The sequence below is a fragment of the Gossypium hirsutum genome, chromosome D03, assembly GCF_007990345.1.
Source record: "Gossypium hirsutum isolate 1008001.06 chromosome D03, Gossypium_hirsutum_v2.1, whole genome shotgun sequence".
NCBI lineage: Eukaryota > Viridiplantae > Streptophyta > Magnoliopsida > Malvales > Malvaceae > Gossypium > Gossypium hirsutum.
This window is the reverse complement of record NC_053439.1, coordinates 10,082,818-10,097,091: the sequence shown is the minus strand read 5'-3', so window position 1 is coordinate 10,097,091 and position 14,274 is coordinate 10,082,818. Positions and strand designations below refer to the sequence as shown.

Sequence of the window (14,274 nt, the reverse complement as noted above, 5' to 3'; positions counted from 1 at the left end):
TTCTTTTTTTTTTCGTTGTTTTTATTTTTTGGACGGTGGATGAAATGAAGATGATAATAATTTTCCACTCATTTTTGTATTTATACTTGGATTAACATTGGTTTAATTTAATTAGTTAATTAAAACATTATTATCCAATTTTATAATTTTTCTAAGAATAATACTGATGAAACATGGCATCCCAGTATTTACATCAGTACATGGAAAATCAGATATAAATATTCCATAAAATTTATAAGAATTCCGGTGCCGAAGTAGTTGATTAATATACTAAGAGGCAAGCTTCCCAGACCTTTATTGTCATTTCAACAATTTCAATGACGCATTGCATTGAAAATACGTCATCCAAGAAGCTATCATCTTCCACTTGATCAAGGCCTACTTTAACATACATGTTATTATTACAAATTAGTAAAAAGTACTCTTTTTTTTTTTTACTTTTTTAAATAATAACGACATGAACAACCACGTTAGCTACTATTAACATAACCTGAACTCATTTTCAAAGAGAGATTAATTGATGATTTTTTTTTAAGAAAAAACAAAGGCTTTTGATTTATACGTACAGTTGTCCAAAAGAAATGCATAAATTTATTGAAAGTTTCTTAAGATGTAAAGAATAGTAAAATTAACCCATAAAGAAAACTTGCTCTTTCAATTGGATTAAGGCTGCAATATTCTGGATTTTTCAGTTTACCTGCTTGGATTTTGTTTTATTTTATAACCTAAAACCTCAACCTTGCAATGTTCTAATACTCTAGTACAAACAAATGACGCTGAAAACCCACAGTTATAACACAATGTCCAGGTAAAGAAAAATCTTCAAGCAGCAAATATTTAAGCACCAAGATACAACTTGTCTCAGCCCTCTGATCTTCAGAGTTCCCCGATTTTTTGTCACTCAACTAGCTGCAGACAGTTGCAAGACAGATTTTAGACAAGGACATACGGATGAACAATTATTCAGTTGGAAACTCACCGTGGGGAGAACGAGAACTGGTTGTGGAGAAGTCCGGTGAAGCCATCGGAATGGATATCGATAGCTGGGTAGTAGAGAAAGAGGTCTGGTTAGATCTCTCGTCTTCCAGAGCTGACCAAGAGTCTCTGGTTTTAGGCCACTCGTCAAAGAAAGGTCGAAGAGATTGACCCTCGTGTTTCACAGGTTCCCCAGAGTTGAATTCGCTTAAAAACAAATGCTGGGGGTAATCATTCTGCAACATGGAGGGGTTGCCACTAGGTTTTGACTGAGGAAACGAGGAGAGTCTAGATTGCATAACAGGCCATGCATTTTCCGGTTGAGTATCGATCTGGAAACCCCGGTTGCTCCCTGAAGCTTCTGAAAAGAAACTATGCTCACCGACCTCAGGCTTAACTCCTTGAAGATACCTATGCATTAGAATCAATCAAGTAAAACACATGAAAAATATGGTTACCAAGCAATGGCCAATGCAGATATATAAGCATGCGCAGACACACAGAAATCATGATACATCCGTCATATAATCCATTAAAATTGTCAGAATCATTTCCAGGGCGTAAAATATGAGGATATAGCACAGAGGCGGTCTTACGTTTATTAGAAATGCATCAGAGAAGCAGTTAAAACAAATGACAGAATCGAAACAATATATGAATAGCAAAATGTCATCAAACTCAGTAGAAAAGACAAAATTCAAAGCCTGCGCGGTCCAAATGCATTGAAACGTAAGTTATGGACTACAAGTCAAACATGTATGCAGAGAAAATGATTGATATAAATCAATCTGCAGACTCTCAACCGGAAATGACAAGGACATATCTAACATTGAAACCTCTTTCATCAGATAAAACCGCACCAGTGACACCAACCAACAAAAAACTTTCTATTCCTCAAGCACCTTTGCAGTCATTGCAAAAATAATCGATCAGATGCTATGCGGCTGCAAAGCTAATAGTTTAAGGAACTTATACATAAAGCAAAGGAACAAACTCAAAAGACAACCGTAAAAACACACTCTGCTACGCTATGACAATGGAATTCTACAATGTCCTAATGGACATAAGGGCCCAGAACCCTGTACATTTTAGAAAAATAAAAGCAATTCAAGGAACTTATCAGTTACCCCCATGTCATGGGAGTAATGAACATATAAACTATTATTTCGAATCTAATTCTTTGAAAAAAAAAGGTATCCATCCCACTAAGCAGCAGCTGAAAGAGTGGATCAGTTCTCTCCCAGTAACATGTTCCGGACAATTTCTCATGGCCGTCAGACAGCAAAACGAATTTCATGGAGAAAACAAAAGCAAGAAGAGGACCAAAAAACAGAACAAAAAAGCACTGTCAGCAAAGAACAAGTTTCTGCTATGACACTACTGATTTTAACTTCCATCTTAGAAGACAGCAGGGCCCAGAACCCTGAACACAACAGAAACTTTAAAAGCTTCTGCAAGATCTCCATTTACACAAATGTGAAGGAATCTGCAATTTTACTTCTACCACACAATCAAAAATATGGGCCCAACAAATGATGTATTTCACTTCCGCACAGCTGGAAATTCCAGAATTCAAATCTGAAAAGGGTTAACAATCTAATCCTCCAAAAAAAATTATTGGTGCAAAATTGCCAACCTTTCTCTGTGTAGGCATTACCCTAAACAAAAGGCACCAAAATTTAATGTCGTAAATGGAAAAGAAATATTATGAAGGAATCAAGTTCTGGTTTCAGTTCTTTTCTATGACATGCAAAGAATGAAATTATGCGAAACTAAAACGCATGAAATGAGGATTACCTATAATCTTTGCTTGGGATTCCATAGGGGATTGACTCCATATGATAATGGGACTGATTAGTTCCAGAAGCAGTAACTTGTTGAGAACCACTGAAGGCATGTAACGGAAGGCTCTGGAAGCTTCCAGTCCCACCACTGTTTCCAGAAACAGTCAATGATGTCACAGTAGATGATGACTGTGCCATAGTTTGCGATTCCACAGGCTTTCTTGAACGGTTACGGCCGCGATGCATATGCCGCTCACAGTACTTGGAGTCAGGGTATGCATCTTTGGAGCAACGCCATTTCTTGCCGTCGGTCCTCCGGCATCTTCCTGGCTCCGGATCCACCTTCTTCCCATAGAAGGAAGAATACCCCACTGCAAATTTACACTCAAAAACTCTGATTCATTACTAGGCTTTCTTCAACAAACAGGAACGAGATTGACAAAACAAGAAGAAAGTAAGTTACAAGTAAAACAAGAAAACGGGACATCAGCAACAATGACAACATAATAAATTATAACAATGATGTTAGAAAACTCTAAAATCACAAGTATCAAAATATGAATAAAGAATTGTCAAAAAGTGATATAACACTTGATGATTAAGACATCAGCAATATCACATGGATGAATAAAGAAATACAGAAGAAAAGGATTTGGCATCACCTTAGAAGAATCTTTTGAGATAAACTACTATAAAAGAAACAGAAATTTAAAGACAATCCATGACGAAAGGTAATATCACCAGAAGAAACCAACTTAACACACAAAAACAATAAAGAAAGGAAAGCAACTGAAACATAGAACCAAGTGTTTTTTTTTTCTTTTAAAACTTGTATGTAAGAAAATTGAGGACAAAAGCGAAAACGACTAATCTTTGTCCTAGAAATGTGATTTTAATGAGCAAGTAAAGAGATTATCCCCAAAACCCAACAGCTCTTCAAAGTCCATTAATTTAAGGAATGTTTCCCAACCTATTCCACTGGAAGTAAAAAGCATCATTGAAAAATTAAATATCCACTCAACCATATCAAAATCTTTTATCTTAAAACCCAGGGGGAAACCATCTCTTGCAAATGAGCAATCTTTTTATTTATTTATTTTTTAGTCATAAAAAAAAGTATGAAGCAATTTCAACCCCAATTTTATTAAAAATCTGGTTATGGTTCAAATCAGAAAAAAAAAATTGATTATGGTTTTCAAAATAAAGAGATCAATATAGAAAAAAAAAAAGATCCGTTTTTTTTACAAGAAAACACCAGCATACTGAACAAGATTCCTCAAATCAAAACAAACACACCCAGAGGACAAAAAAAAATTCACAACATCAAAGGTTTAGAAAAGAATAATAAAAGAAAAGGGGAGATAAAAGAGAAGGGGAGATAAAAAATAAAAATAAAAGATGAAAGAAAATCATGTTGGGCTTACTGGTTGGGTGGTGAAAGAACCTATGAGAAATGGACTCAAAGCTCTTCTGAATAGGGAGCACAAGATCAGGTGGCACAGGCAAACCTGCCATCATATACTTAAAGATCAAAGCTTGATGTTCCAGTTCTTGCCATTGTGACACTGTAAATGGTGATGTCCTTATTGCCATCATCCCCCCACCACCACTCCCAGCCCCTCCTCCCCCAACGCCACCACCGCCACCTCCACCGCCACTATTCATCTCCAACGCTACCCAAGAAACTTGTATTTATAAATATATCAATAGTAAGAGAAAAAAAGAACTCGCTATGCTCACTTTTTCCTTCTTTATTCCTAGAAGGTAACCCACTTGTTGTAACTTCAAAAGCCTTTTAAACCCACAAACTGTAACATGTTTTTAGGACTAGGAAGTAGAAAAACTTGGGGACATAGATCAACAAGAACCTCTATCTTCCAACATATTTCTTGTTCCTTCTATTACTATGTCACAAAGTCTCTATCTAACATATATATCTGATTTGCTTTGCTTTGTTATGTGTTAAGGAGAAAAGGGGAGGGAGTGCCTGGGAAGGAATCCCCAAAGCCCAAGTTTAGTCCCATCTTTTTTTCGTTTTTTCTTTTTTTTTTTTTTGAATATAAGTTTAGTCCCATCTTTAATGGGGAAGACAAAAGCCCTTTTTCTCGTAACAATGATGTTAGGGTTAATTATGGCTTAATTGAGTCAATGGTTAGACTAATAAATACTTGAATTTAATTAGCTAAGTGTGGGTTAATTAGTTTAATTTGATTGGATAAATTAATGGTAATAAAGGGGGAGAGTTCCTAAAAAAGGACAAGGGGTGTCTGAACCAGAGATGTTGTTTGTTGTTGTTGGGAAGAGGTTGTGTTGTCTTAAGATGAAGTGATGTGTTAGACAGCTTTCGGTAACCAGTCAAATGTGGATAAAGAGAAAGAACCATTTGACACTGCAAAATTATTATTTGATAAATTATCTTTCAATTAACTGTCACATTTTTGTAGATCATTTTTTAAATATCTAAGAAAACTATTATTTAGTAACAAATAATATATAATTTAAGATATATTTGATTTTTTTAAGTTTTACTTGTAAAATTAAAAATATATGTACAGATAAAATAAAAATAAGTGTTAACTTATTTACGTGCATATGAAATCTAAAAAAAATTTACACGCTGTATAAAAATTAGTTTTTTATTTATACATGTATAGATATATATATATTTCTTTTACTCTTCAGGAGTAGGTTTTTTTTTTGTTTTTTGTTTTTTTTTTAGCTTTATAATTCTGTAAAAACCTTAATAAAACACCGAGATCTTTCTAGCGTCCGGACGTGGGTTTTTTAATAGGATAGGACCCACTATAGTTTTAAATGTGTAAAAACTAAACCGGTGTTAATATATTTTATAAGATTAATTTCATCATTCAACTTTAAAAAATAATAAAATTATCAATAAATTATTATATAGTTTTTATTTAAATTATTATGCTATTAAAATTGATATTGTATTATTTTTTCTATTCACATTATTTACACCAATTGAAAGTTTTCATTTCCCTTCTTTTCTATAGTTTATTTTTTTCATGAAACAATTTTCAACGTCATGATTCTACAAACAAAGATCCATAAATTTATCTTCTTTTATTTTCGAAATTGACCATCGAATCAACTTAGATTTAAAATATGTTTTTCTACTTATCAATGAATATTGATCCACCTTACCAATCATCGAATTGTCAATTAGAGCTCACTAGTCAAACTTATTAATAGTTTAGAGACTTAAATAAAAAAATTAACAACCTAAAGACTTAAATAAAAACTTTCGAATAGTTCAGTAACTTAAATAAAAAATTCTAAATATTCAATGATCTTTTTGTAACTTACTGAAGTTAAGTGACCAAAACATCAACTTATTAATAGTTTATTGACATTGGATGTAGTTTACCTTAATTTTAATTGGCATAATGAGTTTTTTAGCCCTACAACTTTACAAAAAAGTTATTTAATCCCTCCATGTAATTTTTTGTCTCTTTTAACTCTTGAGTTTGTATTTTTGTCAAATCACTCCAAAATTGATGGAAAAGTTAATGTTCGTTTACTTTGCTGACGTGGCATATACATGGATTGCCATCTAGATGACATGTCAAAATTTAATTTACTTTTTAAAATTTTAAAATATATTTTTTAAAATTTTAATGTTTTTTAATTTTTAAAAAGTTTTTATAATTTTTTTAATTTTAAAATTTTAAAAATTAAGTAAATATTAACGTGTTATCCACATGTATGCAACGTCAAAAAAGTTTTAAAAAAAGGTTAAATTTTTCATTCATTTTTAGGTGATTTGACAAAACAAAACAAAAATTAAAGACTAGAAAGATGAAAAATTAAATAGAGAGTTAAAAAGATTTTTATATATATAAAATAGAAGAGTGAAACCATTTTAATCTAACCTTTTAATTTTAGAAATTATTTGTTAAAAGCGAGGGTTTGTTTTAAATTACTAAGTAATTTTATGTGATTATATTTTAGTTTATTAATGTTATTTTTATTTCATATGATTAATATCGGTGATGTAACTGTTGGTAAATGAATTAACAATATGTTTGGTTCAATATAATGAACCATGCATTCAACTCAAATTCAGTGGGCCCACATTAAAGTAGATGTTTGGTATAGTGTAATTGTCTATTACTAGTGTTGATGTTTAGCTCTCTATTCTCACTAGTCCCTGAGTAAAGGCTGAATATTATTTTTTGCCCCACCCTCTAAATTACCCATTCAGAGCAACAGTAGGAATGCCGAAAGATTTAACTTTTTCATTTTTGTCCTCATTTTTTCATCATCATTCTTTTCGCACTTTCATCTATAGCCTCCACATTCAATCCCTTCTCCATTTCCAAAACCTTAAACATCATTGTCCCTTACCAACTTCTAACGACCAAATCCTTAATCCTTCCAACTCTATTTCAATCTCATCAGTTTTTTTTGTTTATAAATTCCCTTACGGGCTTCAATTTTTTGTTACTAAAAAATTACAAGTGTTTATTCTAAATTTGATGGCTTTATTTTATTTTTGATTTGGGTTTCGCTGCTTGTATATGGCTTTGTTCTGTAGGATCTTTGTATGATTTTTATCTTTTCGAATTCTATAGTTTTGTTTCTTTTCAAAAATAAGAGAAAAATAGGAAAACTATAAAACTTGTAAGAGTGAAAAGATGATCAATTTCTGTTTTGCTTCTAAATCAATTCTTTGCTAGCATTTTCCTCATAGGAATCGAGATCGTCGCTCGATCTCAATTGCTTCATAATTGTGGTATATCAAAACAATATCTTTTTTTGTTGAAAAGAAAAAATATATAACAATAATATGATAAGAGATTACAGAAAATAAAAACCCTAATTTTGTCCCCAAAATCAAGCAGTCTTCACTTTAGAGGATTTTAAAAATAAATAGTTTTAAAATTAAAAAATATTTGAGTCTTTAAATATGAATACTTAGAGAATTGCCCAAATTTTGTTGTTGTCATCATGCCATTTAAATTTCTGTTGTTGATGCCTTGAATTGTTGAGGATATTGAGAATGTTGTTTTTGTTGTATTGGTTGGTTCTGTTGATGTGATTCTATTGGTTTTGGTCATTTTGTCTCTATAGCTTGTTTTCCATTTCTAAAGTCCCTCTTTTAGGTTTCTATGTTATCATTCAAGTTTTGAATATTATCCCACCTTTAGTATTTGTCTGTTCCTTTGCTTTAGTTGTTTTGATCTTGCTATTGATTTTTTTCTCAAGGCTGGAATTGTGTTGGTCTAGTGCCGAACATTTGTATTATATTGTTTCCTTTGAGGTGATTTGGTTGTTCTTATTGCTTGAATTATATCAGTAATAAATAACTTGATTGTAAATTATCTCCTTATTAATGAGAATTTATCTTATTGTTGGGAAATGTGTCCATATTGTAGTAAACATGTAACTGTTTTCTATGCCTTTGAACGATGAATAAATAAATAAAGTTAATTTCACATTTCGTTGTTATATCTTTTATGTTTATGTCTTTCATGTTTTGCATACATAGTAAATTTTGAAAAAAAATATTAGCTCATTAATTGTCTAAGTTCAAACTGATGATAAGAGGCACTGTAAGAATGTTTATATTGCGAGAAAGACAACATACTTCAGTAGATAATCTAAACGAGTCTATAATCCCATAAAAGAATCAAAGTGAACATTTGATTCAAATGCTTAAAAGAACTATTATGTCATCTTCAATTCCAATTGGGGAGATGACTAGTCTTGACTATAGAGTAGTTAACTCCATTAGTAGAGACATAGATGTATTCATTGGAAGAATGATACATTAGACTAAACTCAAGATGAATTAATTATGAATCCATTTTTGAATTAATTCACTTATGACAGTCATGGTGTGATTTACCTAAATCTCAAGTTAGTCACTCACTATGTGTATGTAACTCATGTGCTTTAATATAAGTGAAGGCTTATACTCTAAAAATGATCGAGTCCCTAGCCGGTATGTTGGGTACATAACTTGTGTATGGTATGACTTTACTAGCAACAATGGAATTCAAAACTCGATTAAAGAGTTAACGATATTCTCTCATTGACATTGTGTGGATTGATAAATATGGAACGTTGCCACGGGTTGTTTGTTCAAACAATTTATCACAGTCATTTGTTGACAATGATCATATTATTCATTAAGAAGACACAATGGTGATAATGATATAAAATAGGATTGTATTGAGTGAACGAATTTAACTCAAATGAATCAAAGATATCATATGAGGGTAACATACACATGACAAGGTCATTGGACAAAACTGTTGGATGAATTGCTTTTGTAAAGAGTATACAATAAGGAGTTTTCAATCATGGTACTTCTTGTGGACTGACTCCATGATTAAGTAAATTGCGAATTATCAGAACAATGCTTCTGGACATAATTGCAATTACTAGAGTCTAATTGTATATGTTCGGTTGGTCCATCCGCTAGCTCAACAAAAGTTCGACCAGATTGCATTTGAATCAAAAGAAAATTCTACAACTTCGAAAATAATTTAATTGAGTCGATTTATTTGATGTGTAATTAAATTAGGCGGTCGTGAGAAATGTTTAGCTAGAGATTTTGATTAAAGAATTTTCTTAAAAAATTAATTTGGAAAATCTCAGTAATTTTTGGGAAAAATTAGTTTTGATAAAGTAAAATTAAATTAATCAAATTAATTAATTAATATTGATCAAGTCAAACAATTGACTTGAAAATTAGACTTGAGATCGAAAGTTGGAACCAATAACCAAAAACTGGGACCAGACTTAAAACTGGTTAAACCAGGCCCAATATGTTAAACCGGGCTGATAGTCCAACAGGTGGTTGGACTAGAACGGTTGATCGCCTATGAATGTGTTATCATTTATAGTTAATTATCACACCAAAAATATATAAAATTAGAACAGAGGTGTTCGCAAGTATACTAGTCAAATTGTAATATAGTATATGTGTACAACGGAATACATGAAGTATTTTGAGGATCATATCCAAGAGAGGACGAAATAAATCTATAAAACCCTTTTTACAATATTAAGTCTAAATAGTAATAATTAACTCCTATATTACGACAAAGCATAAAAGGGATGAATAAGAGAAATTAAATAACTAAAGTAAATAAATAGGAAAATAAAAAAACAACTTAAATCAATAAAAATCAATCAATAAGATTAACTCATTTTAGGGTTTGTAATTAACTCTGGATTAATGTTTTAGGGTGGATTAGCTACCGATTTTACAACCCGTTTTTCAGTGGTGTCGAAAACGGTAGTTTCGGGGTCACAAATCCGATGAGTGAGTCCATAAATATTATTATTTCATATTTACGAGTTAAATATAGTATTATAATAAATTTTGATTGGATAATTTTTGTTATTTGAATAAATAGTTAAGTTCAAGTGTTTGTTTTGAAAGTCAAGTTGTTTCGAAAAATGAGGTATCGAGACCTCGTTTTTGTAAACCGAGCTTGTAGATATTTTTATTAAATATTTACAGAGTTATTATTTAGATATGTGAAGGTTCGGTTAGAAAATTGTAATGTTTGGATAGTTAATTAACTAAAAAGGACTAAATCGTAAAGGATGTAAAACTTAATCACTATTGGATTTGAATGATTAAATGGCTTAATTAATATAAGTGGAAGGATGGTAAATATACCATTTTTAATTAGTGGGACGACAAGAGAGCTTTTAAATTATGTTTTATTCATGTGTAAAGGTTAAAATAATTAAAAATAAGTAATAAAACTAAAGTAAAATAAAAATAAATCATTATCATCTTCTTTAACAAGGGTTCTTCGCCGAATGTAGAAAGAAAAATCTCCATGAAAATACTTTCAAGGTTTGACCATTGAAAGGTTTTTGCATGTAATTCCATTTTGAACCCATTTCTCGTAATTTTTATATTTTTGAGATCGTTACAACTAGGTCCAGTTAACTTGTACCTTCATTTTTAAAACTGTTAAAGATTTTGAATTTTTTCATTGATAAATTTTTGTGATTTTAGATGTTAAATGATGAATTTGAAGTATTAGTTGTTATATATAAGTATTTTTTTAGTGATTTTTAATGAATTTAATGATTAGGGATTAAATTGTTGAAATAGTAAAATTCAATATAAATTGTCTGAAATGAGGAAAAATATGGGTTTTTTTAAGATTAAAGGAAAATCGACTAACATGAATTTTAGCTAAAAATGGTAAATTTGCAAGTTTTGGATGTAAGGACTAAATTGCATAAAAGGTAAAATATTAGGCTAATTTTGTAAATTGATAATAGAAGGGATTAATTGCATAAAACTACTTGTTAGAATGCTGGAAATGTATTAATTGGGTTGAATTATTATTTAGATCAAGAAATGACGTAATCGGATTTAAATCGAGGAAAAGCTAAAGTTTCGGACTAGTTGTCGACTCCGTTTTAGTAACTGTTTCAATCAAGGTAAGATCATATTATATGTAATATGTCATATTAAATACATTGATATTTTTTTATTGTTATAATAATTGTGGTGTTTGTAATTATTGAATGTTAGTTGATGAAAATTAATAATGAAATTGAGTTGTATTGGAGATACTGTATCGGACCTTGAATCCAACAGGCTTCGTGCAATGTATATTATTAGGCTTTGTGCTTAGTAGGCTTCGTGTCAGTGTATTATATCAGGCTTTGTGCCTATCAGACTTCGTGCCGGTGTACCGTAATAGGCTTTGAGCCTAGTAGGCTTCGTGCTGGTGTATTATATCAGGCTTTGTGTCTAGCAGGTTTCGTGCCGATGTGTTGTATCAGGTCTTGAGCCTAGCAGTCTTTGTGTCGGTGTATTGTATCAGGTAAGTTATATTGAAAATATTATTTCAAGTTTTCGATGTTATTCTATTTGGTTCAACGAGCAACTAAGGGTTAAAATGAAAAGGTATGTATATAAATGAACTATGTTAGTGAGAATACAAAATGGAAAATTTAATGTAAGTATTTGGATTGAAAAGGTAACATTTGAATTGTGTGAATGAATGACTTATATAGTTAAATTCTTTCCATGATATGAACGGGTAAATAAAGCTTAAATGGGTGTATGAAAATATAAAATTAATCATGATTTTGGATAATGAAATGGATTATAATGATATGTGAAATTGAAAGGAAAAGATGGTTTATTGTACATGTAGAAGTGATAAGTTATAAAAAGGAAATGTTGACATGTTATATACCATGTTTTAGTTGGAATTATATGTGCATTGCGTCACGAACTAACCATGTAAGGTGTTGTGTATAGGAAAGGAAATTTGGACTATGACTAAGCTAAATAATGCTTGATTGCTTAATTTAATGTATCCGGTAAGTTTAAGTTTCTTTTATACGAGTTTACTAAGCACTAGTTGCTTATATAGTTGTTTTATTTGTTTTATAGATCATCGGAAAGCTCGAACGGTTGGAACTAACGTCGGAGCATGATTACACTATCCATCGATCCACTTTGGTAACCTATGAATATATTGAAATGGTTACAAATGACATGTATAGGGTTGTATGTTAATTTAATATGTTACGAGCCTAAGAACATGTTTGGTTGGGTGTATTGGCTATGCCAATACACCCATAATCAGTGGGCCCCACCTATGCATATGTTTGGTTAAATGTATTGCCCTATTACGGGTCTAATACATTCCGGGTGTATTACTGATGAAAGACCCATTTCTATTCCCTTCAAAAAGTTCAGATTAGCTTCGCTTAACTCTTCCGATTGTGATTTGGCCTGTTTTACCCTTCCAATACAAGAGCCATCTCCAGCCTCTCCCTCCCAAGATCAAGAAGCTCCCGATTTCTCTTCCTGTTTCATCCATCGGCCTCTTCCTGTTTCACTTTCAGAGCACTGTTTCTCTTCCTAATTTCTCTTCCCGATTTCTTGCACCTTTTCAGAGCACTGTTTTGGCCATCAAAACAGACTTGTGTTCTTCAAATGCAGTGAGTAGAGATCAATCCCAAGTATCTCCAAATAAACCCTCAAGAAAAGCTTTCCAATTCAATCAAGGTAAAAATTGTCTGCCCTAACATTCTTTCAACATGTTTTCCCTTTTATGTTTTTTTATGACGAAAGATCAACATTTCTAGAAATTGAATCATGCATTTACCTTTAACATGAGGTTTTAGAAAGTTTAATCATGTAACTCTTCTGGTGTCGAATTTCGTACTCAAAGTTTAGACCCAGTTTAGGCTTTTCTTCTCGGTACCGTACCTGCTCGTTGTTCTCAAATTTTTTTGCTCCCTGATGCACGTTCCACGTGCAGTTCAATATTTATGTGAGAATAATGTTAATTTGTTTACAGATTCTGCCCGTCGAATAAGGCCAAAATCTGGCATCTATGTTGTTCTCCCCAATTTCCCAGTAACATATTTTTCTAACTTTTCTGTTAAACTAATTGCATACCTGAACTTATCATGGTTTCTCTTTTCACCATAAATTTGGGTATTCTCTGCCTCTGGTAGGGAAGATTCCTAAAATTGCTGGAGCAGACCACCTCCAACATTCAACTTAACTTTTCTCTATTCACGGACTCACCCAACGATTGAACAAAGAAAATATTCCCTTTTCATTTTCCCTTTCTACATGTATATAAACTACTCACCACTATCCGTGCTTGAATCAGGATCATAACTTTTGATACCCAAAAATAATGTTGCTCTCCAATCAGACTTCAACACTTAAACTCCACAACATACAAGAAAATGTCCTCAAAGTCTGGGCTAAACCATATTATACAATTGATTGCCGACAGTGGAGATAGAAAGCGATGTACAGTGGGCTCCAAAAGCCCCTCCCAACAATGCATTGTTTGGTTAGGGGAAGAGTGTTGTGGAGGAACATATGTTAATATTTAATTAAAAAAGGAAGCATGACCCAGATTTTCTTGGTCAAGAAAACCATGTGATATTCTATTGTATTGTTGAGTTATATATAAATTTTGTTGGGCCAACGTGGGTAGAAAAATGGTGCAGGGTGGAGTCTGGAACTTGGAATATGTAGCTCATCCGGGTTGGTTCAATCATTCAACAGATTTTTACAGCATAAGGGGAAAAAGTGTTTTTTTTAGTAAAAAGAGTAATGAAAACAACAGCTTCGTTGTGTAGTAATTGAAAATGGGTGTGGGGATGTGTGGGTGTCCCCTTCATGGGTAGTATAGTTCCAGATGAGAGACAAGAGTCTTGATATTTTATGGTTCTTTGGCTATGCATCCACTTACTGTGTGGACTTATCATATGATATAGATGGTATATGCTTGAAATTTCTTACTTCTATTATACATCCTTAAATGATGATGCTCTTTAATTACCTTCTGGATTTGCATATTTGGAATCCAATGTTTCTTTGTTTTGTTGCTCCTCATTTTGTTCCGTAGGCTGCAAATGATGGTGCTCATTTTGCTCATCATTTTGTTTACCTTCTGGATTTTGTTGCTTAAACTATGTGATCATTTTGTTCATCATTCAATGCTTGAAATTGTATTGTTGTTTATTA

General features: G+C 32.0%; 1 protein-coding gene and 1 long non-coding RNA gene across 2 annotated transcripts; one reads left to right on the top strand and one right to left on the bottom strand.

Annotated features, from left to right (window-relative positions):
• Positions 1 to 636: 636 nt before the first annotated feature.
• On the bottom strand, positions 637 to 4,824 carry LOC107950614 (growth-regulating factor 4). Its single transcript, XM_016885495.2, has 4 exons — positions 4,184 to 4,824; positions 2,773 to 3,130; positions 980 to 1,386; positions 637 to 909 (listed from the first exon to the last, which is right to left on the bottom strand). Exons 1-4 carry the CDS (start codon positions 4,422 to 4,424, stop codon positions 902 to 904), a joined length of 1,014 nt encoding a protein of 337 aa, XP_016740984.1. The 5' UTR covers positions 4,425 to 4,824; the 3' UTR covers positions 637 to 901.
• Positions 4,825 to 12,444: 7,620 nt separating this feature from the next.
• On the top strand, positions 12,445 to 14,072 carry LOC121215347 (uncharacterized). The gene is made up of 2 exons (XR_005911168.1): positions 12,445 to 12,789; positions 13,406 to 14,072. It is a non-coding gene; the product is annotated as an uncharacterized lncRNA (long non-coding RNA).
• Positions 14,073 to 14,274: the final 202 nt, after the last annotated feature.